Raw genomic sequence first — 27022 nt, forward strand, 5'->3', positions numbered from 1 at the left:
CTGTCCTTTTTCTTTCTTTTTCATTATGCAGGGAACATCCCGCTCCCCTATTCAGCAAAGCACATAATTGTCTATCAGCTGGGTTTACACAGGTCGCTAGCTCAGATAATTGTACATCAGAAATCTTCCCCTAAGTTGCAATTACGCCGCGGGAACGCTACACGGCTGGAGGAGGTTGTATGTGATTTTTCCAACGGCTTCTTTCCCTGGCTACAACCAAGCGGGTTTTATCAATCAACACAGCATACACATCGGGGATATATATATATGTAACATGCATACACATCGGGGATATACTTTCAGGGTACGTACAGCTGGCAGGGAAAGCTATTACTTGAGGATGTTAACGCCATCTTTTGATTCGTTGACTATTCAACCTTCAGTGTTCCTGTTGTGTTTCAGAGGGGCGAGGTAATCTCCTCATTAAATGGGCACATCTTCTCCTACATGCCCCTAAAACATATTGATATTAACCTGGTGGCTACTATCACCATTCTCATTAATGTACAACTAGGGGTAAGGCTGCAGGCGTTTTGTTCTAGGATGCCTGCAGGTAGGCAGTGGACACTGGGCATCAAACCCAGTACCTTTTGGGTAGGATGGGAGTGGAATCCACTAGGGATGGAACAACCCCCCCAGTGTGCCTAATCAAGAGACCCCGATTATCATTTATTCAGATTCTAGCTGTTACAATCCAAAAGCGCAGCCTGCATCTCTGGAGACAGCGGATTTGTTTCGAACACCTGGGGCACCCTGCTGCCATCCAGCCCCATCCCCATCCCCTCCTCCCCTCTCCTCCTTCCCCCCTCCTCTCTTCTCTCTTCACTCCTCCCACCCCTCCTACCCTCTCCTCCCTCTGTCCTCTCCTTCCTCCCCTCCCATTTCCTCTCCTCCCTCTCTACCCTCCTCCCCTCCCTGCCCACCTCCCCTTTCCTCACTCCTCACCATTCCTCCCCTCCCTCCCCTCCTCCTCCTCTCCTCCCTACCCTCCTCTCTCACCACTGTTCGTCTCCTCCCTCCTCTTCCTCCCCTCTTACCCCCCTCCTCCCCTCTCCTTCTTCCCCTTCTCCCCTCTCCTCCCCTCTCTTCCTTCCCCGCCCCTCCTAGCTCCCCTTCTCCCTTCTCCTCCCTATCCTCCCTCCCCTCCTACCCCCTCCTCCCCTTCTTCCCCTACTCCCCTTCCCTCCATCCCTCCCCTCCTACCCCCTCCTCCCCTTCTTCCCCTACTCCCCTTCCCTCCATCCCTCCCCTCCTCCCCTCTCCTTCTTCCCCTTTTCCCCTCTCCTCTTTCCTCTCCTCCCCTCTCCTCCTTCCCCTCCCCTCCTCCCTCCCTGGTCGTTTGGAGATGCCTCTCCAGGCTAGCTCCCAGCATCAAACCCACGCCAATGTAGCTTGCCCTTATCTAGTCCATGCAGGGAGAGAGAGAGAGAGAAAGAAAGGGCCAGGATTGGACTGGGCTACCAGCAACAGTAATGAGATACTATAAACCGTTTACCAATTAAAACACCGTAGGACTACCGGCCTGATCTTTCCCAACCCCCGCAATAACTTCTAAGAACTTGTATAAATGCAAAGAGGAGGGAATGAATGAACTTCAAACAGTGCAGAGGACCCCCCGGCTGAGCCTCCTGAATATTCATCTCCTACTCCACGGTGGTAATATCCCACTCTGTAGCGATTTAAAGAGAGATCTCAAGGTCTCCTCTGCAGACAGGACACTTATTAACACTGCGAGGGAGTTTTCTGTGGCCTAGGTTGTTTGTGTTTTGCAAGAGATGAGAGAAAGAGGAGAGAGAGGGGAGGAGAGAGGAGAGAGGAGAGAGAGAGACGGAGGAGAGAGAGACAGAGGAGAGACAGAGAGAGAGAGAGAGACAGAGAGGTCTATGGTTAGACAGAGTCAGTCCAGCCGTGATGTTTTTACAGCCTTAATATCAGCTGTCAATATCGAGCATTTCCCCAAAGACCAGCAGATAATGGGGTTCAAGAAGTAAACAAGGATTTAGCTGAACTTGGTAGATGGCTGATGGCTGATGGCTCCATCACTACTGTATACTGCGGTTGATCGTTACTTCCATCCTGTTGAATATTTATGACTCGTTGAACCAGACCTATGAAATGGTTCCGGTTTTCATTACGAACAAAGATGGATCACAGGCGGGGTTCAGAGTACCTTCTGTGCGATGGTTTCCGATTCTTGACGTCTTGCTTGCAGGGCGGCTTCCAGACGTTGGTATTCTGTGGGCTGGCACCGGCTGCTGACAGAACCATCCCTCTTCCACACCAGATGTTTGCCTTTGTAGACAGAAAGTAAATGAAGTGGCTCATTTAGTTGTTTTTTAATGATTTGACTGAGCATCCACTGTTATTTATTGGTTTGTATTTATGCATTTTTAGAATTGTTGCTATTTTTCCCTGCTATGTATTTTTAATTATCCCTGGCCATGAAAAGGTGCTTCTAAATAAAATGCATTCCTTTTTTACTCCTGATGTCAAGTTCAATTTAAAAAGCTCACAATGAAAACAAACCACTAACACAACACCTCCCACAACGTCGGGTGCGTTGCTGTAACTGCATGAGGTGATCAATATGTTTTCAGCTTGGCTGGAGGGTGGTGTCCAGAGACACATAGGAGTCCGGCTCCTGCTAACTATAGCAAGCGCCCGGCTGCCGTGGTTCAGCTGTGACGCCAAGAGACAGGTGAATACGCAGCACTGTGCCTCTCACAACATCCATCCCACATACCCTCGTCTGGGCATTGCTTTGATCATCCCTATATCAATACAACAACGTCTGGACGATAAGTGTATACATAATATATATGCTATCATGTCCTGATATTTAAGATGGAACCCGATAACTGACCTGCACCATCCTGTGTTCTGCAGTTTGTGATGAAGGCTCGCAGATCCCTTCCACTCATCCTACTGCAGCTGTTGAGCTATGTGGATATAATCTGATGAGACAAACAGTAACACACAAAGTAGTGTACAGGCTGTATTCTATTTATTGTCTGGGATGAATTTAGATAAGTTAAGGCTGGATCTTGATGCTATAGGGCAATAATAGTTTGTTAGTTATGTGAATGTTTTGGGGGAATTTAACTCTTGCTATGACATGCTTGCTCACTGTCTGTGCAATAACTAATCCTTGTATTTATTGACCACTCCAACCATAGCGCTGCTTAAAATGCCCTGCAGTAGCCTACAGAGCAGAGCCCATTCCCTGACTAAAGACTCCCATAATATAATGCTGTTCATTGCATAGTCAATATTGTGCGCTGCTTGTGCGAAAAGGGTGATAAGAAGGGCTATATGGCCCTCTAATGACACCACTTAATATTCCTCATGATTACCAGGACGCCCTCTCTCCATCACACCCTGCTCCTGGTTTCGGAGCGTCTCATCTCACTGTTCGAGGGGTTCACTCTTCTGGCCATGAGTGTCAGATAAGAAGCTGATATATGGTGGTCAAACACGCAATGCGTTGGTGATATTTCATCCATCCATCTAGCATTCAAGTGAGAACACGAGACATGATGTTGCACTTCTTTGGCATACAAACTTTGCGCATTCACAGTTAGAACAAGTGGACAATATCTCTCGTTAAATCGCTGAACGACCACGCTAAACGACCATATAAATAATGTATTTTCTCTTGGCAGGTTAGAGTTTTTGAATATATTGAATATATTATTAATTTGTTGAAAATAGCACTTTTAACGAAGCAAAGTGTTTGAGTTAAGTGACTATTGTATTGAGTTAAGTGACCATCCTACCTTGTGGCGGAGGTGGCGGGTTTAAAGCGTCCAGTCAACGACAACATTTGTAACCAAGGGAACTATAACCGCCTCGCCATTGGTCTATTCGGCGATGCCACACACACGGAAACGCCCTCTTATCCCGACGGAGCCAATAGGGACCCAGCACTGCAAAAACCCCACCAAAGCCTGACGTCACTCACGCTCGTATTCCTCCAGTTTGGGTGCAGAGCCACGGAGAGTCTTCTTGTTCCGGAGACCATGGAGGACACCTTCCCTCCTCCACACGCATGGGACTAAACCAAGGGAACGATTACCGATGAAGTTACACATTCTCATGGGGATCCAGCCCAACAACTTAACCCAGCACTAGAACAACCCTCCGCCAGGTACGGAACTATACTATTGTTTTTATCCGTGAACTGTAGAAAAAAACTGAAAAGCTAAAAAAAAAGGATCTCTTCCCGAAAAGGGGGTATCGATGAACTTACGCGTAAAGTTTCCACATGCACAGCGGAGAAGTGTGTACGGTCTTTCTTTTTTGGTGCATAGCACTGCCATGTGAAAAGTATCGCGCATCAGTGGATACTCTTCGGGTACACTGTGGTTCCGTGAGACCGATGCATTGCAGCACACCTTGGGACGGTTCGGGGCTTTCTTCGGGGCTTTCTTCGTGGCGTTCCGCGGCTGTGTCAGCGCTTTCGCCGAGGAGATTGAAAACCTAATTGCAGACATACGGAACGGGTCACGGGAGTGCTCGCGGTGGGAAAAACCGAGGACATTTCTACAGTCTTAAGTCTAGGAGTGTAGATTAAATGTATATGTATACAAGTAGGACTATAGGCCTATGTATAGTCCTACTTTTTTCACTTGAATGGTCGTAGAGAAACACCCGTCGGGGACTGAGAAGGGGAAAAGGAGTGAGAGGGGCGAGGAGGGAGAGCGGAGTGAGGGGAAGAGAGAAGTTAGGGGGAGAGAGGAGTGAGAGGGAGCGAGGAGGGGGGAGGGAGTGAGAGGTAGAGAGAGAGGGAGTGATAGGGAGGGAGGAGTGAAGAGGCAGGTGAGGTTAGGGAGGGAATCTGTGGAATGTGAGGTGGGCGGGGAGTTCGGCTCCCACGAGATAAGCTCACCTTTTTATCGCACGTTCACTCATTTGCATAAGAGCGTCCCCACATGTACCTGATGCTGTATACTGTAAATACTCATGCACATGGCATTTCTTTGCATGTAACCCTAAAATGTTCTATAAAGAATTACAACTAACAATTTATAATGCAGGAAAACACTGCCCCCTCCCAGGTTATAAACCGCCTCACTGACGCTTTTGTCGATTATTTGGCATGCATATGTCGTTATCATGTCTGTATTACAAGTGTGTTTATTATGGATCCGTCCAAGTGAGTCATTCTCCCACAGCATAACTCGCACACGCAGGATGAGCTTGTACACGCATCCCAGTGGTGATTAATGTTATCAGCAGCAGGACATAAAGCATACCGTGAGATTTTCTGAGTTGGTTGGGCATAATTACGAGAACGACAGGTAAACTTAGAATGGTTGACATTTAAACCAATTTATTCTATATCACTAAAAATATATATTCTGGTATGTATTGGATTTCTGGAGAAAAAAGACACTTCGTACTGTAGCAAAAGGCATCTTGTAAATCTAATTATGGTTACTTTGTGCTGTCTTGTATATACACACACACACACACACACACACACACACACACACACACACACACACACACACACACACACACACACACACAGATTTGTTATGCTCCTCATGACTCCCATTAGCGGAGCGAACACAGACTCCCTCAGTCTGCTTGTGTTCACCTCTGTACTGGACTAACAAGAAGCTAACTTTGATTTCACCAGGCTAGCATTCAGCATATCTGGTGCAGTGATGATGTCTCCCTTTTCTGGTCAATAAAGTCGCCTTGATGTGATGTGGCAAAAAGACAGCAAAGACGCAACATGGTGTTGTTTATATTGAGTAGGTTGAGCTTGTGGTAAGGGGACCTCAGGAGGGAAGCTTTCAAAAGGTTGTAGGTCATAATCTCTGATTTTTGTGATAGTTGGACCTATGTTGAAAAGTTGCACATTTGAATGGAATGCACCTCCTCCCTTAATTTGTCTCTCAACAACGATGACGTGTGTGTGTGTGTGTGTGTGTGTGTGTGTGTGTGGTAATAACATGGTTATTTACTCAGATTAGATAAAAAGCCCTTAAGGGAAATTTAGGTGCATTAGCTGCAATCCGCGGACAATAGACGCTATGCAAACACACGCACCATAAGACTCAACGGGACTGACGCCGAACAATACCCAATAAGTCACCGTGAATGAATACCTCAACCACACAGTGGACACTACACACACAAGAGTGCTTTGCGTAGGCAAATAGCACTTGCATGAAGTTAGTAGTTAGTGTGGTCAACGTGATGAGGTTTTCATGGGTGTATAAATCAGGAGGGGTCAGTCTGCTAAGGGTCGCTCTTTCCGCGCGCATGTGTGTGTAGTCGTCCGCGCTGCTCAATGTCCATCAAGCGTCACCAAACGAGGGGCTCATGACTCTCAGCCCGCCGCCAGCTGCTAGTTCCTAAAGTCCTTCTCCAAGCACCTCCTCGGTGTACTAGCTTTAAGAGGTTCGGGTTTTTTCCATTTCTTTTTTATGGATTTTCACTAAGTGTGTTCCCACAAAAGGGGAAGAAACATATCTGGGCCTAGCGGGAGGGAAATGTTTTTGTTTAATCCCCAGTGGGGGGCTGATGCGCCGTGGAACAAGAATAGCTGGAAATTGTGGCAGGGAAGGAGTAGCAACCGTGGTAACGGTAACTCTGTGTCCTCTGTTACTGTGATTTCAGAGTAGTAATACTAGACATTCACTAACTTCTTATTACCCCGTACGTCTGTAGACCAGGGACTCATTCGAAATGAAGGATGTACTCATTCTGAATGCACCAGTGATGCATGGGAGAGCAGTGTCACAGCACTGGCAATACCTCCACCATCACCACCACCAACACAACAACATCATCCACTCACATTGACATTCTGTTATATGACATTCTGTCATATTTACTCAAAGTTTGTGAACTTTGCTCGGTGTTATTGCTGAACTATCGCTTTGGTATCTTGTTAAAGCCACATTGTTAAGTTTGACATTTACATACAGACGACTGATTATCTTTCACTTTCGAATTTCGTAAGGTTGAAATTTGAGATGATGGTGACAATGATGATGATGAGGACAAAGACCAGTGGGAGATCTTGTGTAGTCCTGGGCTTGGTTCTGTCTTCCCTGGGACCTGGTGAGGTCTTGGCTTCAGATCTCAACCAGTGCGGTGTGGCCTCATTGCGGGATATTAATAGCATAGCACTCATCACCCCGGCTAGGAACATTTATTTATTCTTAAGCTCCAAAGTCCTCCTTTTTCCATCTAACTCTTCTTTCCGTTCCTCGCGGGGATGGAGTGACTTCAAGGCAGACGAGCTGCCCGGCCTCTTAGGGAAAACCCCTCCACGAGCAGGGCTGGGGGGTCCTGGGCTGGCTGTGGGCCCTTTAGTCCTCATGCTCGGGTTTGGTAGACTACTAGACTCTTATAGAATGTATAGCTAGGAACAGTAAAAATATATGATTCTTTCCTGAAGGAAAGGAGGAACAACTATATGCCCCCAGTGCCCTGTCACATGTGGGGTTCATTGATAGAATGCGCTTGTATCCATGATAGACACCCCCTGATATCGTGTGTAGAATTAGTGTTGCCCAGGAACCATTAGTGGCACGGTGGCTGCATTCAGACAGGATGGGGGGGGGGGGGTGTATAGGGGTGTTTAAGGCTTAGCATGTCAGCCCGGTCTTCATTGCTGATCCAACTAGATATGCAGATAAATTCCTGACAGAGCTCCTGATTTCATGCTTTGCTCGGCTCCTGGATAGCCGAAGATAATGTAGGACACAAAGCATGTCAGCGCTTTCAGAGCTTAGCCGCACAATAGACACTTTTTCCCCCCCTGTCCAGTGAAATAGTCCTTCCATAGTCCCGGCGTGCTGAGTCTGAAAAGAGCCCAGAGTCTGCTGTGTGGACACACTGGTGAATGGGGAAGGGTTTTATTTTCTGTCGGCCTGACGGCCCCCCCTTCCCTAGCAACGAGGGGCTCCAGATGTGGTCTTTACCGTTGAAGTCCTCCACGACTACCCTGGTTTAGCTACACCTGTCTGCCTGCTGTTTGACCTCGCCTCTGCCTCCCTGAGCTCTGCAGCTTCTGACCAGCCTCTTGTAACGCACGGAGAAAGACGGAGGGAGGAGACAGGGACCGGCTTGAATTAGAACAGGCTGTATAGAGTCATGGTAAATATCGTAGCAAATATCGTAGTGAATATCGTAGTCAATATCATTGTAAATATCATAGTGAATATTATGGTAAATGTCATGGTAAATAGCATATTCAATATCAACCTCTGCGGTGTGGTAGGCTGAAGCCAGGAGCTGAGACCAACGAGGGGAAGTTGTTAGACCCTGACAGCAGTGACGTGAAAAGCGTCTCTTTTCAGCTCAGACTGACCAAATGAGAATTATGCCTCGCCGTCGGTTTTCAGCCTTCTGCCCTTTTTCTCACCACAGATCTCGGAGAGGTGCTTCACATCAAGGACACTAGTGCGCTAGTCCCATATTTTACAGGCTGTTTCCCTGCTTACTGTCTGTCAGGCTCAGGTAGCATGGGACGGGATCAGGTGAGAGGGGTGAGGGTTAGGTTGCAGGATTTAGGGGACAGTTGAAGGCGTTCCTCTACTGGGGTCCTATGTATGGCTGGTTTCCTGTAGGTAGGCTGCTGTCGTGGAGGTAGGCTAGTTTCCTGTAGGTAGGCTAGTGTCCTGTAAGTAGGCTGGTGTCCTGTAGGTAGGCTGGTGTCCTCTAAGTAGGCTAGTGTCCTGTCCTGTCCTATCCTTTTTACAGAGGCCAATGTTTTAATTGAAGGTAAATTTATTTTTATTTGATTAATGCACTTGAAGTCATGAACAATCAGTTATTAACCATCAACCATTTTAATAGTATATGCTTTAGCTTGGGGATAAGTATGATTTTTGGCAAACAGGGACACAGTTTGGACTAGGGCATTGACATTTACTTGAGAGGCAGTATTCAACTATGAGTGCTATGCAGGGTTCCCTGAAACAGCCAGCCCAGCCAACCCCAAAAAGCCCCAATTCCCTCGTTTTTGTCTCAGAAATAACAGTATTTCTGGCAGCACAAGTAGCCTAGCAGCAGTAGCTTTTGCATGCACAAGTAACCACAAACAACACCAGAGCTGTGTTTTTAAAATACAGATTACTTCTGAGGTGATAGCAAGTCTAGGCAGTGGAATGGCTGAAAAGAAAACAGAGGAACAAATCATACTCATTCTTGACACATGAGATAAAAGGCAATTTTAGGCAATTTTGAGAAAGAAACCACAGATTCTTTTTAATGGTAGGATACAAGAAGCAACACTTGAAAATGTTGTGTTGCATGTTGCCCTGGTCTGATGGAGGTGATGGTGCTGTGTGTGTTTTGTCGCCCAGGCAGCCCTCAGGGTGTAAATACTGGTTATAATGAAACCATACACCACACAGCAGAGCTACAATCCGGAGCTGGCCCTTGATGAATTGCACATTTGTTCTATTGTGCATAAAGGGCCCTGGATCGATGCTGTTTACCTTCCGCAGCATGGGAGCAACTCCTTAATACCGGGTGTAATTGAATTTCTGTAAATTCTTCTATTTGTGAGCCACCCGCTACACACACACACACGATAACACCAGCCACACACACACACACACACATAAATCCCAGTTCCACCAAACTCCCTGTAATTAATACCCACATTCATATAATTGAATTTCCACCACACACATGCTTCCCCCCACCCCACATGCACACACCTAATCTGAGTACGGTCAGGATTTCTTAAAAAGTTTGGAAATGCATTAATTAACTCCACCACAATTAATTAAAAAATCCACCACAACATACGCTGACCTCGCCTTACTCTAAAGGCCAACTGCAGTTGGTTGGTTGCTTTGACATTTTCTTCAAGAAGTAATTTCTGGCTGTGTTACTGTGTCATGCATCGGCTGCTACTTGCTGATTGAACTAGGTTTTGTATTAAATGTTGAAATTATTTGACTGGTTTTGTATTAAATGTTTTTATTTTACTGCGGCAACATTCGTTTTTTAGCTACAACCAAACAACCATTTGAATTAGTGCCACTAAAAAAAATATGTGTACCACTTTATATAAATCTGATCACAAACAAATATGTGTGTGACCGATGGTAGCCTACTGTCTGTGCGTACAGACAGGGGTGGACATAGTGTTGATGGCTCGCCCGGCCATTCAAAGCACTACCAAGACCAAAGAAGCATGCATTTTAAATATTGGTCTGCAGTAAGTGAGTTATGAAGACGAAGATGACATCGTCATGGTCCCTCAGGTATTGTGGGTATTTGAGTTCCAAGCTGAGCACTCTGGTAAAAGAGCGTAGCCCCCTCATATGAATGGAAGGTTCGATGTGCTTGGTTCCCCAGAGGCTCGTCCGTCCAGAGTGGACATTGAGTGTTCAATGAGCAGTGTTAATGTATGTCAGCTGCTGCCACGACACGACCGGGCTTCTATTGAACCGTCCTTCTCCTCTTCGCACATCGTTTTATGTCTCCAGAGTTGTCTCAAGAGTAAAGCTTTAGACTGCTGAAAAGGAAGAATCAAAATGTTTGCCTTCAAGGGTCCTTGATTTGCACTTCAGCCCTCTTGCCACATTTCTTCCAGAGATAAAAGAGAGAGAAGTCACTTCACTTATAAGGAGTTTTTCAAACATATGAAGATGACGGTAGGGGATGGCTTTCAAAATGTCAATTTAGTGGTTACATTTCTGTACAGTATGCAGACTTATTTTTAACACACACTCACCTATTATTTAAAAAACCAAGCAATAGTGTCTGTTTCTTCTCGTGGAGATACAAATACTCCAAGACACTGATAACCAATCAAGCTTAAGTCGGACCATGACGGACAGACCCACACTGACCGGCCATCAGCCATCTTGATAGACGGACACACAAACATCAACCTGTGGAATCAATACCACCAAAGCTCTTTGACTGTGCTTTTGCTAAGAGGACGATAATCGGTCCAGATGTAGAGTGCAGGTGTCACAGGCGCCTCCCTGCCCTAAACGGTACAATATTGCGCCCCGGGTGTTGGCAGGGGTAGGGGTCTCCCCGGGCTGCTGTCAGTGTTTCACACCACAACACGGCTTCAAATCCTGGGCCAGAATACATGGGGAATGACTGACTGGCTGGCTGGCTTGGCCCCTCAGCCCTGTGTCCCCCGGCTGGGCTGTCAATACAGATTACAGCAGACATAAAGAAGATGGATGCCATGGAGGTAGGGGGGTGTTATTAGGAGCTACTCTGTTCCTTCAGCATTCAGCGACCCCCGCTCAACAGGACATATCTTCCCTGGCCGTTTTAATGAAGCCCACGTGTGGGTGTGAGAGACGTAGGGGTCCTATCGGGGTAGACCAACTCAGATGAATAAATAATGTGCTTTGAGTGTGAAGATTTATCATAAAAGTTTAAATAGCTTCTTCACATTAATTTACCAGGAGAAGAATGTGGTCTTGGTCTCTCTGTCTCTATCTCTCCTCTCCTCTCCCCATCTCTTTCCCTCTTCTCCTCTCTCTCTCTCTCTCTCTCTCTCTCTCTCTCTCTCTCTCTCTCTCTCTCTCTCTCTCTCTCTCTCTCTCTCTCTCTCTCTCTCTCTCTCTCTCTCTCTCTCTCCCACTCCCTCTCCCCCTGTCTCTCTCTGTGCGTTGCTAGGGGCAGGTTGGTGCCTGTGGTGGGCTGATTATGATGTGGATGAGCTTGTCATATTTAATATTCTCCCCTCTCTGATGTTGGTAGTCTTGGTGTTCTGCCACTGTGAGCCGGCTCTTCTGTGGGCTGTGTGTAACGGTGACCCTGTGTGTCGTCTTCCCAGTATAAATGAATTCAAGACGACGGAAGGGCAGAGGTCACGTTTTTGCGTAAAGTGAAATAGCGTTTGTTGACCTTTTTTATTTTGAAAGCACACATCATACAGTATATCATCTGACAGATTCATGTCTATAATTAGGTGATTATGTCCGGAGCACACGTGCTGTCTACCCATCATCAACGCAGCGTTTCCTTTAGTGGGTGTGTGTTTGTTTTGCTTTACTGTACCGCAGAGGGCATCGGGCGTTTATCGACTCAGAATGATGACAGTATGATTCACACACTGGTTATATCGTGGGAGGGATTTACATCCAATCACATCGTCATTCATGTCCTTCTTTGTCACCGTCGGTAACGGGCCGGGCACGGGTGAATGCTGTGGTGGGCCACTGTCTCTCGCTCTCGCTCTTGCTCTTGCTCTTGTTCTTGCTCTCTCTGTCTCTGTCTCTCTCTCCTTCTATTTATGTATGTCTGTCCATCTGTCTGTGTGTCTATCTATGTCTCCCTATCATAAGTAGAGGTGGTGTTGTGGAGAATAGAGACAGGGCTAACTGTATTCCCCGTGTGTGTGTGTGTGTGTGTGTGTGTGTGTGTGTGTGTGTGTGTGTGTGTGTGTGTGTGTGTGTGTGTGTGTGTGTGTGTGTGTGTGTGTGTGTGTGTGTGTGTGTGTGTGTGTTAGTTTAACTGTAGTACACTAAGGCTGTAAGACACTTTAGTGTGCTGAAGTTCATCGTTTTGGCTCTTGTACAATATGGCTGGGTTTTGCATACCTTACATTTTTTTAAATGAATTATTCATTTGTAGTTTAAAGTGCAGGAGTGTAGACTTTGTAGGTGTTACAAATCTCAGCTTCATAACTGAATTCAGGCTGTACATATATGGACTATATCAGAGTTTGTGAAGATTGATTTTGTTTGTGTGTGTGTGTCCGTGTATGTCTGTGTGTTGTTGACCAGAGGTATTTTCAGCTGTCAAGAGACGCCAGAAAGTCAAACATTTACAGATCTATTAATAGCCTTTTGTGATTTGTGGTTATAAAATCCACCATGTTCACCTTAAACAAACACATGCATTCACACCTAGTTGGGCATGTGTGCTACCTACCAGGAAGCGAGACGAGTATAGTACTTTTTTATCCATATTTCCTGGTGTGTGTTTATGTATCACATCAATTTAAATCTCATGTCAAGCCTTTATCACAGTTAGCTTTTGGATCCAGTTGAATCCATGTTTGGACTGATATATCGGTTGCATAGAAGGAGAAAGAATCCCTCCAGACAAACATCTGTTGTTCTTTTTTCTTTCATTCTTCTAGCTTCACCAATAGAGTTGATGTACAACGTTGATGTTTGCATAGGGTGAAGTTGCCCATATCTGTAGATATATTTTATTATGAGAATTTGATACGAAAACTCAACGATGCAATTAAGCACGGCTTCTCTCTTGGGGAGTCTGACTCTCCCTTCATCTAGTTCACTTTGTCTTGCTCACTTCGTCTCCCTCACTTCATTTAGCAGACTTAACCTAGCTCACTTCATCTAGCTCACTTCATCTAGTCGTGCTTCCAGCACTTGCTAGAAGGATGGAAAGTATAATCCCGCTTGACTCCTTTATTTATTTGAGTCACGATGATCATGCTTTTTTACTAGTCATCCATCATAGCTAGATACATTAGTCATTGAGGAGAAGGTAGGGGTGAGGACATCGTACTCAGGGATGCCTTCAGGTAGAACGCTGATCTGGGGATTCAAACCCAGAAACGTTTGGTGTAGAGTCTAGAACTTTAACCACTAGAGTGTATTTCATGCTACACTGATACAGATTGTTTGCTTTACCTGCTCCCTGACCGGTGGTTGGGGAAGAAGAATGTTAGCCTAGGGCAACATGTTGCAGCGCTGCTTGTTAGCACATTAGCCAACATTTGATACTTCCCTAAGCTCAAGCCGTCAGAGTAATCATTTAAACAGCTTCTCTGGGACCTCCCGGCTTGAAAGTCCAGGGCTGGTATATATTTATCTACTCAACATTATATTATCTACTCTATTATGTCTTGGTGGAGCATCTAAGCTGGTTGGTTCAGCAGTCTTAACCCCGACTAAACCCTCCCATAATCTAGCCAGAGATAATGAGTGTTTATTTCCCCCGAGCAAAGTAGGGTATTGACAGGTGAGTCTCTCTACATGACTGCTGTTTGTTTCAGGCCCCTGCCTGTCTCGTCGTATTTCAACTTGACGTGAAGTGTGTTTGTAGAGGGAGGACACAGAACTGATTCATCATGTGTACGAAGACATTTGCGGAAACAGAAACAAACAACCTCATTTGCGTCGAGTATCTCGACCCAGTGTTGAAAAACCGCCACACTTGGTCCTGCCCGCAGTGTTTCAGTCCTGATGGAACGACCGGCTCTGCCAAATAAAAAGAGGGTTATTTGTTGAAACCATCAAACGGTTCCTTCCTTTTCATCCCGGGTTCACAGAGAAGAGACCCGAGCTGTAACCTGAGGTTCTGAGAGGGCCGAAGGCTGAGGGGAAAGCCTAGTTCTGAAGAAATCCCCCGCAGCGGCAGTTGTGTAAAACCTCGCTTTTAGTCGCTGTGTGTGAACTGTGCAAACTGGCTCAAACCAAAACTGATGTAAGCACGGTACATAAGTGATTTGTCAAAGTGTTGCTGTGCAAGCAGAGTCCTCAACTACACGTTCACGTTTCAGCCAAACGGTGACTGTATAGGCCATCGCCGTGCTTGACTATCCGAGCACTTCAGGAACGCTGCATCACGCCGGCTATAAAGTCTGCTTAAGAAGCTTAAAGAAGTGGCTTGCTGTCGTCTGGGGTCACTGGGACGGACCATGTGACCTGCAGGAGTCACGGCGGGCCAACCTGAGATCCTTTTAACTCGGCACACAGTGCACACACTCTTTAGTGAGGATTTCAGTAGTGTGGCTTCACCCACAGCTGTTGAGGCTGAGCACAAAGAGATCCCCTTTTCTGAGTGAAGTAGGAAAACACATTGTCGCAACTCAAAACCATAATCCCAACTAAATGGTTGAAGTTGCCGAAGCAGAAAGCCGGCGAGGTCATCACTCTGTGTGATGGAACAGGTGTGTTCTCCCTAGACATAACAACGACGGGCAGGGTGTCTTTCTGTTGAAACCAGAATGAGCCAATCTCTTGTTGTGTGAACAAGCGCCTGTAGCCCCTGGTTATTACCTTAATGGCTGCCTTCATGGCGACACTGATTGCTTTGCCTGTTCCACATCTCCCACATCCAGCCTGCTCCTCTGTTGGCTTTGGAGCTCTATCCAAACTGTCAAAAGGCCCTGTGATGAGCCAAAGCCTTTTTTTTACCCATGAGACACTGCAGCTGGTGCTAAAACGTCACGCACAGCAATTGATGAATGACAAATGCTCTTGTAATCTTGACTAACCAGACAAGTCAGTTAGTCGTTCGGCTGTAGACTGCAAGCTGCGGCAAACCATGGCCGGTTAGTAGAGGTAATGTTCTTTACACTCTGGAGAACTTCTAAGGAGCACTTATCCAGCCCGATCTAAGCCAATCTGGCCCATAAAACATGGGGAATTTTAGAGGGAAGATCCAGATAACAGCAATGTTTTTCTCTACTCCAAAAAGGACTTTCTTCCCATTTGTGGCCCCATTTTGTGTGAGATATTCCCATCATATAGTTAAAATCAATTATGGCTTTGGACATGACATAATGTCAGTTCAGTTTTTCATCCGTCTTAAATGTGTTCATATGGACATGACGTAATGTCAGTTCAGTTTTTCATCCGTCTTAAATGTGTTCATTTCTTGACTGCTGCATTGCACCATTTTACCTATCTGAAATGTGACCGAGGAAAATCCGGAGACAAAGGTAATTTCATATGTGGGGGATTACAATAAATGGATGGTGTCAAGCTGTCCGAGGCCGTGCCTTTAGTTTCATTTATCCTTCCTTAAGAACAGTAAAGCTATAGCGAGAACCTTCCTTTAGAACAGTTAAGCTACAGTATAGAGAGAACCTTCCTTTACAGAAAGAACCTTCTTTTAGAACAGTTAATCTGTAGAGAACCTTTCTTTACAGACAGAACCTTCCTTTAGAACCCTTGAGCTGCAGAGAGAGCCTTTCTTTACAGAAAGAACCTCCATTTAGAACAGGTAAGCTGTAGAGAACCCACCTTTTGAAAGGTTAAGCTGTAGAGAAAACCTTCATTTTGAAAGGTTAAGCTACACAGAGAGCCTCCCTTTAAAACAGTGAGGCTACACAGAGAAAATACACAGGGCAGTTCAGCCTGTTAGACAAGTCTCCATATTGAAATCTGTTTTATTTCCCCCTCCGACGCCAGCTCCTTGTTGTTTTTACGTTACGCCTCAAACCTGGCGGGCCACAGAGGTGGAGCTCTCCTCCAAGAGAACCCACTTCTGCTGCCGGTTCCCGTCACTGGTTTTCATTCCCTGGAAAGGAGAGCTTCTCTCTCCCCCGACGACGATAAGGAGGGACGATACAGCCCACCCACAGAGCGGAGCAGCCAGGCATCGGCATGGCCAGCATGCATGCTAATCTGCGCAGAATAAGACGCGTATGACCCGACGGGCTGGGCAGTAAAACCCAATATCCTGCCACATATGGGACGGCCCCAGCGTGAGGCACGGACACCTTGAGACGGCCGCAGTGCCGTGGTGACAGATTCCCAGAATACACCAGGGTCACTTTTTGGCCAAGTGTCCAAGGACCCCCCACATAACTTGTGAACCTCCCCCCCCCCCCCTTTTTTTTGACACACACACACACACACACACACACACACACACACACACACACACACACACACACACACACACACACCCAGCAGAAGCCTTTTATGTTGAAACTGTAAACAACCCCACCAGTTCACATGTTTCAGTAACTGTTGATAGTGGTTTTACTCCAGCTCTGTGTGTGTGTGTATGTGTTTGTGCGTGTGTGCGTACGCTTGTGCTAATGAAATCCTCGAATCACACAATAAACATTGCGGCAACCAAGATCTGCTTAAACTGACTTTGTTACCGAGTCGTTAGGCTGTTGGATTCCTCAGGTGGATAGACAGATTACGCCCCCCCCTCCCCCACCCCTGTCCATAAGGGTTTCTGGGCTTGTGATGATGGATATGTTGATAATGATAATTGAGTGTACCTTCATTTTTTCACTAATCTCGCTAATTTGCGTTGAGTACTTAAGGGGGGGATGAATAGTTTCTGCAGGCTTTATACAAGCCAAAGTTAATCACTGATTAACTTTACCGCTTACCGGTTCGGATGCACTGCAGTACATGGCCACGTTTTTATGTTCGGAAATGAATGATGTATGCCGAAAAATAACAGATTCAAGACAACAGGGTATATCAATATAAGTGAGTGAGGGCAAATCGCCCTGGACATTTCTCTTCGGTAAAACACACTTCCCTCCTGAGGCGGTTGGATCTTCACGGCTCCTGACTTCACACCATTTAACGTCTTGTGTCTACATTCATTTGTGCACTGGCCTACTTATTCCATTCTTTCTGTACACAAACAGACACTGTACACGCATGCACATGCACGCACGCACACATGCACATAGAAAGACACGCAGACACACACACACACACACGCACACACACTGTATGTGTGTGTGCAGGCATCTGACGTACCCGTTTGTCCCATCTTTAATCTCTCCGTCTAAATGTTGAGTCTCTTGCTTGACTGCATGGAGGACAAAGGAAGTGGAACGCGCTGTGAAGGAACGTTTAGCCGCTTGACATTTCCATTAACCGGTCCTGAATTGTGAGGCAGCTTTTGTTAGCAAATAACTTCAGTGAGTTGCCTCTCATAACCTGCTTTAACAGTGTCTGTGAGGGGAGACCGGGCAGTGTTTCCGTTTTAATAGATCCAGTACTATAAGACTGTGAGACATTATGCTTAAACCACTTAATATGGATTTAGTTTGGAATCGGATGGTCTTTATGTGTGGTGGTAAGGGCATCATGATCAAGGATGTCTGCAGGTAAGCTGCTGACATTTTAGGTCGATACCCATAACCTTTTGGGGCTGGGAGTTAAAGCCTAACCTATAGTTTATATCTGACCCGAGTTCCTGTTTCTTCCTTTGACATGAGTTCAACATAAACAAACCAAAAGAAAGAATTAAATAAAACAACAACAGTAACAGTATTTTCCCCTTAGCCTAGTAAAGGAGAGAAAGGCTAAGAGACACACAGTATCATGTCACTCTGATGCTCTCTCATCATGTGTGTGAAGTCCGAAACAAATTGGTGAAATCCCTTCACTATCATGTATCTTAGCTCCTGTAGCTTAGCATCTGTAGCTTTCCTTCCGTAGCTTTGCTCCTGTAGCTTAGCATATGCAACTTACTGACTGTAGCTTAGCTCCCAGTTGCTCATCTCCTGTCACGTCGCTCCTGTTGCTTAGCTCCTGTTGCTTAGCCTTTATAGCTTAGCTCCTGGAGCTAAGCTGCTGCCTTGCCACCCTCACACTGGCCCTGTAGCTCCTCTCAGCCAGCTGGTGCGGATCAAACAGGCCTCCTCCACTGAACACCAGCCCTCTGGCTCCCAGGGCATCCTCTCTGTCCACCCACAGAACGACTACATCAACCTCTTCCCCCTCCACCTTATTTGAATGTGTTTGGCAGCTTCTTCAGGGCTTCTAGCATGTGTTGTCCTCTGACGGTCATGAGGTTGATAGTTAACGTATGCTAGCTTGCAGCAGCGCACACACACACACACACACACACACACACACACACACACACACACACACACACACACACACACACACACACACACACACACACACACACACACACACACACACACACACACAGGCTCAAAACTCTTGTTTGTTTTGGCTTTCCCGGAACTATTCAAAAATGTTTTCCTTGTATCGTTGCAGAAAAGAGTTCAGCAGAGGATCTTTAATGACCCTTTGTTTGTGTGTGTATGTTTGGTGTGTGTGATGGCGGTTTAGCAAATACACAAATCATTACTTAACTGGTGTGTGTAGCCTGGGGCCGTATGGGTTGACGTGAGCGTGTCACACACTGAAACACTGACAGACCTCCCAGCTGAATGGGACATATGGCGTGTGGGTGTGTTGTGCTCGCACTGATGGCACGTGTGTGTGTGTGTTTGTGTGTGTGCACTTGTGTGTGTGTGACTGCCACTATCTGTTCTCAGTGTCACTTGGCACTGCATGCTTTAGGGAGGCTGGGGGGAGGGGCTGTGAATGAAGTGCGTGTTTATTTACTCAGTGTGTTTGCCCATGCTGTGTGTGTGTGTGTGTGTGTGTGTGTGTGTGTGTGTGTGTGTGTGTGTGTGTGTGTGTGTGTGTGTGTGTGTGTGTGTGTGTGTGTGTGTGTGTGTGTGTGTGTGTGTGTGTGTGTGTGTGCACAGGGCTGCCCTCAGAAATAAAAAGCCTTGTAGTTCACTGATATTCAAAGGATCTGTTGAGCGATTGATTTACATGCTGTCTTTCATAAGGACCTCTGATGGGACGCATATATGAATGTTTATTCATGACGTTTAATGCCATTTAATGTCAAATGTTTCAGCACAATCGATCTTCGTGGTCTTTAGGGCTCAGCTTCTAAATAACTAACGTGTGTGTGTGTGTGTGTGTGTGTGTGTGTGTGCGTGTGCGCGCAGGGGGCATGCCAGCTCCTGATCAGAGCCCAGCGATGGAGGAGGGGCTTCTGCTGCCACGCCGTCGGGGGTCTTCTGGACTCCACATGGAGGTCGAAACCACGGCCAATCACATCCTGGCCTCCGTCAAAGAGCAGGTAATCCCGCGGCGCAGCCTGCTAGCTCAGCACTAGCTCACTGCTAGCTCACTGCTAGCTCACTGCTAGCTCAACGCTAGCTCACCGCTAACCGCAGAGCCAGGTTCCCTTCCCACTGGCGTTCTTATGCTGTATGTGGGTCCCTCTCTGTTTCACCCCACTGTTCTGTCCCTCTGCACTGTCCATGAAGGCACAAAAAGCTCATTAAAAACAGAGAGCAGATAAACTCTCTTCATCAGCTTCTTCTAGTACATTTACAGCGCCCTGTATTCCCCACTGTCGGGTAAAATTATTATGTACCTGCCTGTATAGTTCATGAACCATCTTGGATGAAGCTCCTGCAACATAAGGTTTAAGAGCTGTTTTTTGAGTGCAATTTGTTATAGAATCCATAACCGTCCATCAGCGATTAGTAAGTGAATGCGTCGTGTGTGTATCTGTTTCTAGTTGAATGCGCCTGCCTCTGTAGGAGCCAATATAGATTGTATACCACTCCTGACACATTTCTGACCAATCAGAGCATCTCTTTTCAGAGAATCCATGTCTATAAAAAGTGCATGAAATGCACCACTACTCAATGGCTTGATGCTTTCAAATTCTATCAACTCACAACTCTCGAATCTTAAACTCCAGCGCCTTTTAATGTAGACATTAAGGTAGTTATGTGGTGCTAACTGCCGTGCTAACGCATAATGTGTAATGCTAATGTAGTATAGGGTGTGTGTGTGTGTGTGTGTGTGTGTGTGTGTGTGTGTGTGTGTGTGTGTGTGTGTGTGTGTGTGTGTGTGTGTGTGTGTGTGTGTGTGTGTGTGTGTGTGTGTGTGTGTGTGTGTGTACGCACGCGCACGTACATTTGCTTCACACTATACACACCGCCACCTATACACACAGTAACCTTTGACCGGCCGCTGCATGGCAACCTTAAGCTTACCGAGGTGTGTACGTTACCACCGAGGTGTGTATGTTACCGCCCAGCCTGGGCCCTGCGTACATCATTCATGTCAAGGTTGGACTGTGTCTCCGATGAGTTCACAGTTGTTTTGGAGTGAGTTTGAGACGGTGAACATAAAGGGACAGTGACGCTATGCTATCCGTCCTCAGCGGTCTCTAAGTGGAGGGTTGCGATCCCCCGTACTGCCCCATGCCCGGCCCAGAGGAGCCGTCTGTGCTCGGCCGTGTCTTGTGACTCACTTCCTCCCTCCCTGCCCTCCCCCCTCCCCCCCTCCCATAGCACACACAGAGGGAGACACACCTCCGGATCTGTTATTTATCTTCTAGTCGTCATGACTGAACAGAGCCAAGACCCGGCTTGCTCAATACTATTGACGTGAGCCGGTTTCGTTTTGGCTGTTTATTTCCTTTTTTGTGAGTAACAGATAAGACTTTATAATCGGTTTGATGGAGAACAAAAGACAAACATTGTAGTTACCCTTAGTTACACCCTGTTTAAATAGAAGGTGAGGCTTATCGTCTTAAAACAACAGGAAGGAGGCATCACCTGTCAATGTCACTTCCTTCCACAAGTCCGCGGGTCCGTTTCCAGGCTCTGGCAGGCAGGAAGAGAGCAGGAGCGACTGCAGAAGTGTAGTGCCTGGCAGACCAGGCTGGCGAGAGAGAGACATGCCCGGGAGGGAATTCCTGGTAGAGAACAGAGACGGCGAAAACGTAAGTTCAACGTTTAAACCCATTGAGCGCGGTCGAGGTAGAGGCTAGAGGGTTTATGTGGCGGTCAAAGGGCTAGCTTGGTGGGAATGTTCTGTTTGTTTTTCGTTTTTTTTTTTTTTTCCTCGGCGTCTCGTGTGTTGCGCGAGAGCCGTTGCCCTGCAGGCTATGGGTGTCAGCAGGCGAGCGCAGGCAGCGGGATCTGGGAAGCAGGATGAGTGCGGTGGGTCGCCTGTCCACACTCAGTGCTGTCTCCTCAGCCCTCTGTTCTCCAGCGTACACCCACTGCCGGAGTCTGTTCTCTTGCTCTCTTTCCTACTTTCTCTCTCCCTCCTTCTCATTATTTTTCCTTTCTCCCTCCTTTTCATTCTTTCTTTCTTTCTTTCTTTCCCCATACTTTCCTTTTGTTTCAAATAAGGAAGGGAGGGAAACAGTGTTTATGAATTCTACTGTGTTTTCCCGGCCGTAAGCGATGCCCAAAGAAGGAAACATTCACTGGAGGTGTTGGGGGTCTGTGTTCTGTCTGGATGCTCTGAGCCATTACTCCAGAATGATAGGATTTCTCTTCTCTGGGCGTGCGAGGAGCAGCCCTGGTCCCTGTTCCCCTATGAATGCTCAGGTTTGGCTCTGTGTTGCAGTCAGGCTGGGCGTTGCTGCTGTCCTGAGTCCCAGCGTTTTCCTCCTTGGCACTTTAGTGTTGTTGCCCAACCATCTGGACGACACATCCATAATGGCTTAATACAAATCTACTCCAGGCGCCTTCACATCACTATTTTCCCTGTACTATTTTCCCTTTTGGGGAACAACGATATTTTAGTGTTTTTTTAAATGAATTTGTCTATAAGGCTTTTTTCCGTAGTGACGTACAGAATTATCTATACAAACACTCCCCCTCTTCAATGTTCATTATCTCGTTATATTTTAATTATGCCGACGGGTGTTTTGTGGCTAATCTGTGCTCCACTTTTCTATCTTTTCCATCGGAGGTGTAATTGAAACAGTGGGAGGCGGGACTGTCACGGCCACCAGTTTTATGTGCTGCGCACACTCAGCAGTATTGAAGCCACTCGGCTAGCTGCTTCTATATGCTAGCTCATCTCTCCCACTATCTTATGGAAGTGTAGGCGGAGGAGCAGATGGGGAACACTCTAGGGGGGACACCCAAACCGAGAGCCTCCTCTATCTGAATTCAACTTTGGACTGCATCGAATGAGAGCATCTGATAAAAGCGTCTGTTAATGCGTCTCCTAAACAAAACTATTGACTAATAGGCGATGGTTATATTGCTGCTGTAAACTGAGGAGTGTTTTTCTTAAGGCCTTTTCATCAACATAGTTTGTGTTATCACATCTGAAATGGGATAGAAATGGGAACTGAACCAAAGGGCAGAACCAATATTATTTGTTTTCCCTCCTTTGGTTCAGAAGTGTGTCGTGTTTCTCTCTCCTGCTTCTTCAGCTGGAAAATAAAGAAACCGAGGCTTGTGGTTTTGAAAACAGACGTGTGCTCTGTAAACTCGCTGGAGAGTTTTAGTCAGATGACCAGGAGTTGTGTGTGCTTCTTTCTTTTATTTCATTTTCTATGTGGCTGTTTTTATTTCCTTTTTTAATCATGACCCGCCCCTCTGAGCGCTTGTGTTACTCTGATTGGATCTCCTGCCGTGACCTCGTCCAGCCAGGCCGGCTTGGGGAATAACAGCGCGACTCCATTTGAGTCAACAACAGCTGTGAGCCGCTCCTGCCGCTTTTATTTTGAAGCTTTGTTTTGCTTTTGCCTAACTTTTATATCAAAAGGCACTTGGGGGTTGGGGAGTCCTTGTAAAAGACACATACATACATACATACACACACACACACACACACACACACACACACACACACACACACACACACACACACACACACACACACACACTGCTGTGGATGGCCTGCATTTGTTTCTGGAATGGAACCAGACTGAACCTTCTTTTGGGTTGCATGCAATGCCATGGTAACCACGATGTCCCCTCGGTAATTTACAGCATATTTGGACTGACTTGGCAGCTCGACTGTCTGGGTCCCTTCACAACGAGAGACCACACATACACATACACACACAAGGATAAACAGACACACACACACACACACACACACACACACACACACACACACACACACACAGGTACACACACACACACACACACAGACAGACAGACAGACAGACAGACAGAAACACACACAACACAGACACACTGACCGTGCTGCTGGTTTATCAGATACCTAATAATGTTGGTGTGTTGATCATGGGGGTAGGGGACTGGGGGGGGGGTGTGGAGAAGCAGGTATGGGTGGTGCAGGAGGTCCGGGTCTCTACAGATGTCGCATCGATCAATCTGCCCTCAACTCCCCCCCCCTTTTCTCCTTATGCACGCATGCACGCACGCACACACACACGAACGCACACCTCTACACTGGCCCCTTCCATCCCTCTCTATTTTTAGCTGTGTTAGCGCGGCGGCTACACTAGCCTGGACCTAGCGGGCTCCAGGGACCGCTGCAGGGGCAGGGAGGCCCCTTGGGGGGCTGGCTGATGATGAGGCTGGGTGCCCGCTCACACACTCTGGCCTCGCTGTAGGTAACAACATGGCCACCCTGCGTCTATCTCCCCGGCTCCAGGGAACGCACTGCAGAGTGGCGCGGCGCCGACATTTTAAATGTCAACATCTGATTCCCGGGAAAGCGACAAAGTGGCGAGGCTTGTAAACGGGGCCTGTCAGAGAAAAGCGTTTTGTCCTTATCTGCTGGGGAGGAGCGGCAGTGGCAACGTCAGTGAGCGTCCTTTAGGGATCAGCGGAGAGGGACGAGTCCTTGAGCATGTTGGATCTCTTTGATTAGCCTGCCCCTCGGTGTAGACACATGGACTTGCACTGGACGGAATTAAACGTGAGCTACGGATAAATCCAAAATGGAGGAAACGGAAAGTTGAGGGCTCCAGGCCTTCCGGAGGTCAGAGTAAACCTCTAACCTGCCCTCCTTTTAATGTCCGTATTATTCCGCCAACTGGTGGCTTGTGAACATAAAGCCTTTGTGTTATCGTGGGGAGAACATGTGGTTCTGACACTACATTGGACGCGGATACTATCCAATTAAGTGGTTCTGTTTGTTCTGAAATTAATTCCCTGGAATTCAATTGACTCATCTATTTATTATTTGACTGAACGTTGAGCTGAACTGATCGCTTCTTATGAGCCCAATCGGCGTGACAATAAACCCCATGACGGTGTGTGTTGGTAGCAGTGCTATGACACCCCCCCCCCTCCCATGGCCTGTTACGCCACAGCAGCCTCACTGTTGCCATCATCATCATCATCATCATCATCATCATCATCATCATCATCATCATCATCATCCACCTCATCAGTGGCTCCTGGGCAGCTGGTCCACCCAGCAGAAGATCCTTGAGAATCAAGACAAATCTAAAAAAAGAAGTTCTTCTTGTTTGGGAAGACAGCTGCTCAAGCAGGGAAGTTCACACAGAGCCTGGGGCGATTACAGTGCAGGTGACACAGAGACACGCAGAGACTCTCAGAGACACAAACGTGTGCCAACATAAACATATAGACAGACACAAAGACAGAAACACAGACGCATTCTCTACAACATCATGTTGAGAAGCTGGACAGACCGGAGACAGACCGGCGACAGACCAGCTCAAATGAAACAAAGGAAATCTGAGGCAAACATTTGTTTTCGTTTTTTTGGGACATATTTCAATGGCAACAAAATACGACAAACCAAAGACATGTTTTCTCTTCTTTGATGCGGTCTCTTCCCCCCAGAGAAGACCTCTAGGGAGTCAGTATTTTGCATAAAGCACACATGCACATACAGTATTTTTGCTGATCGCTGCCCATTCGGGAGAGTCACAATTACCTGATACCTTTGAAGTGATCTCCAGCATCATTCAGTCAGCTTTGGATGTAGTCAGCGAAAAACTACAATCCATGTTTCCCGTTAAAGTTGTCGAAAACATGTTCCAGCAGTTTATTTGTAGATGGTAAAACTCATTTTGTTAGTACAAACGTGACAAAATGTTTAACGTTGCCGTTTGTTAGCTGTGACCCAAGCATTTGTTTCTCCAACTCTGTTGTGTCTGTAAATAATTGCCTTTCTGCCTTCTGTTTTATGGCGTCCGTATCTGTTTGACTCAGTGTGCCCCACGCAGCCTGACTAGCCGCTAATAACCCCGAATCAAAGTAATTTATAACTTTAAGTTTAAACCAACAGAAAGCATGTTTCTGAATGTTCTCCCTATCGTCTCTAGGCTCTTGTGTCTTTTGTTAGCTGCTGGATTGGATTGCACCGCCTGTTTTGCTGAATCAGCCACAACCAAAATAAAACCCATCTTTGACTTGAGTACAGTTTATCAGCCATACCAGAGCCACATCGAACTGACTAAACAAAATACATTTTACGCTGCAAAGACTAAAAAGCTGACACTGGGGGAAAAGAGAAATGTTGGGCCGAGAGTGTAAATACTCTCTCCTTCATAATTCTCCCAGTGCAGAAGGTCTTTGGTATTAGTAGTCATAGTTCAAAACAGAATGAATCAGCCACCACACAACGCTGCTTCCTGCTTCTGTTTGTTATCCATGGAAATTTTCAGAGGGTGCCAAAATCCACTGTATGAGGCGGGGGGAATGTTGTGATTCATGTAGTCTGAATGCTATTTACATTCAGTACGTTTACATGCACAGCTTAATTCGATTAAAGCCATAGCTAGATTATGCTCCTCAATTGGACAACTGCAATTGTTCGCGTATACATGGCGGTGAGTAAATCGATTCATTGGCCAAAGCGTGTCATGCCCCGGTACGATAGGTGGCGCTGTGCCCATTTCAACTAGTGGTAATAGAGCCACCGGTTGACCTCTTTACGTCACCAGCAACAACAAACTCATTCGAGAAAGCGATGTTTCAGCAGACAGCTGTCAGTTCACTTCGGGTCCATATATATCCACATAATGAACTGACAGCTGTCTACTGAAACATCGCTTTATCCTCCATGTCTCGTTTCAATTTGGACTTCAGAGAGTCAAAGCCAAAGTTAATTTCCCCCAATTCCTTTTCCCCATGGGCGAGATAAACCCGACTAAGAGTCTTTACTTGTTGTGGAAGTACCAGAGAGTCGGAGAACCCGACGCAGTCTGTAAGATTCATAATATCAGAGAATACCCCCGTCAGTTCGGCCGCGGCGCAATGAATGAATAAAGATCGTAGTTATTTTACAACCTCGTTGATAAGCAACATTTAGAAAAACATGGACTTTTAATTCAGCCTTGGGTTAAATCGAAGCGTAGTGTGTACTGAATGCATGTTGATGATGATACACTCCTTATAGGGGGTAACTACATTGGCACGACACCGGCTTCCTCCATCTTCTGCGCCAGCTTTTTAATTAAATCGCCGACCCGAAGTGAGACAGCTGAAAACATCTTTCTCCCACCGGAGCGGCCCCTCCGCATCCCGTCCGTATACGGCACTCCCTGCCGCGGCGCAATGAATGAATAAAGATCGTAAACACGTCGGGAGAAAAAAAACATTTATTTTGACAGATGTGCCCGAAGTTACTACTTTACAACCTCGTTGATGACCCACATTTAGAAAAAACATGTACTTTTAATTCAGCCTTGGGTGAAATGGAAGCGTAGTGTCCGTGTGCTTCCACCTTTAATTAATGCATGCCATGCGCGCCCCCGCGGCTGGGACACAATTCTTATACACATTTCT

At 46.6% G+C, this 27022-nt stretch overlaps 1 protein-coding gene across 4 annotated transcripts in view; it reads left to right on the top strand.

Annotated features, from left to right (window-relative positions):
- Nucleotides 1-4023: 4023 nt before the first annotated feature.
- LOC311358446 (plakophilin-4-like) overlaps nucleotides 4024-27022 on the top strand; it is a 76604-nt gene continuing 53605 nt past the window's right edge. For 3 of the 4 annotated variants that reach the window (XM_084478471.1, XM_084478473.1, XM_084478472.1), the window contains exons 1-2: nucleotides 4024-4147; nucleotides 19460-19593. In XM_084478471.1, the coding sequence (XP_084334597.1) occupies nucleotides 19465-19593 (129 nt within the window). In that variant the 5' untranslated portion in view covers nucleotides 4024-4147; nucleotides 19460-19464. Of the gene's footprint in view, nucleotides 4148-19459; nucleotides 19594-20920; nucleotides 21259-27022 lie in introns of those variants that run through there. The other variant, XM_084478474.1, reaches the window with a different exon arrangement.

Source organism: Micromesistius poutassou, assembly GCF_964030765.1.
Source record: "Micromesistius poutassou genome assembly, chromosome: 14".
NCBI lineage: Eukaryota > Metazoa > Chordata > Actinopteri > Gadiformes > Gadidae > Micromesistius > Micromesistius poutassou.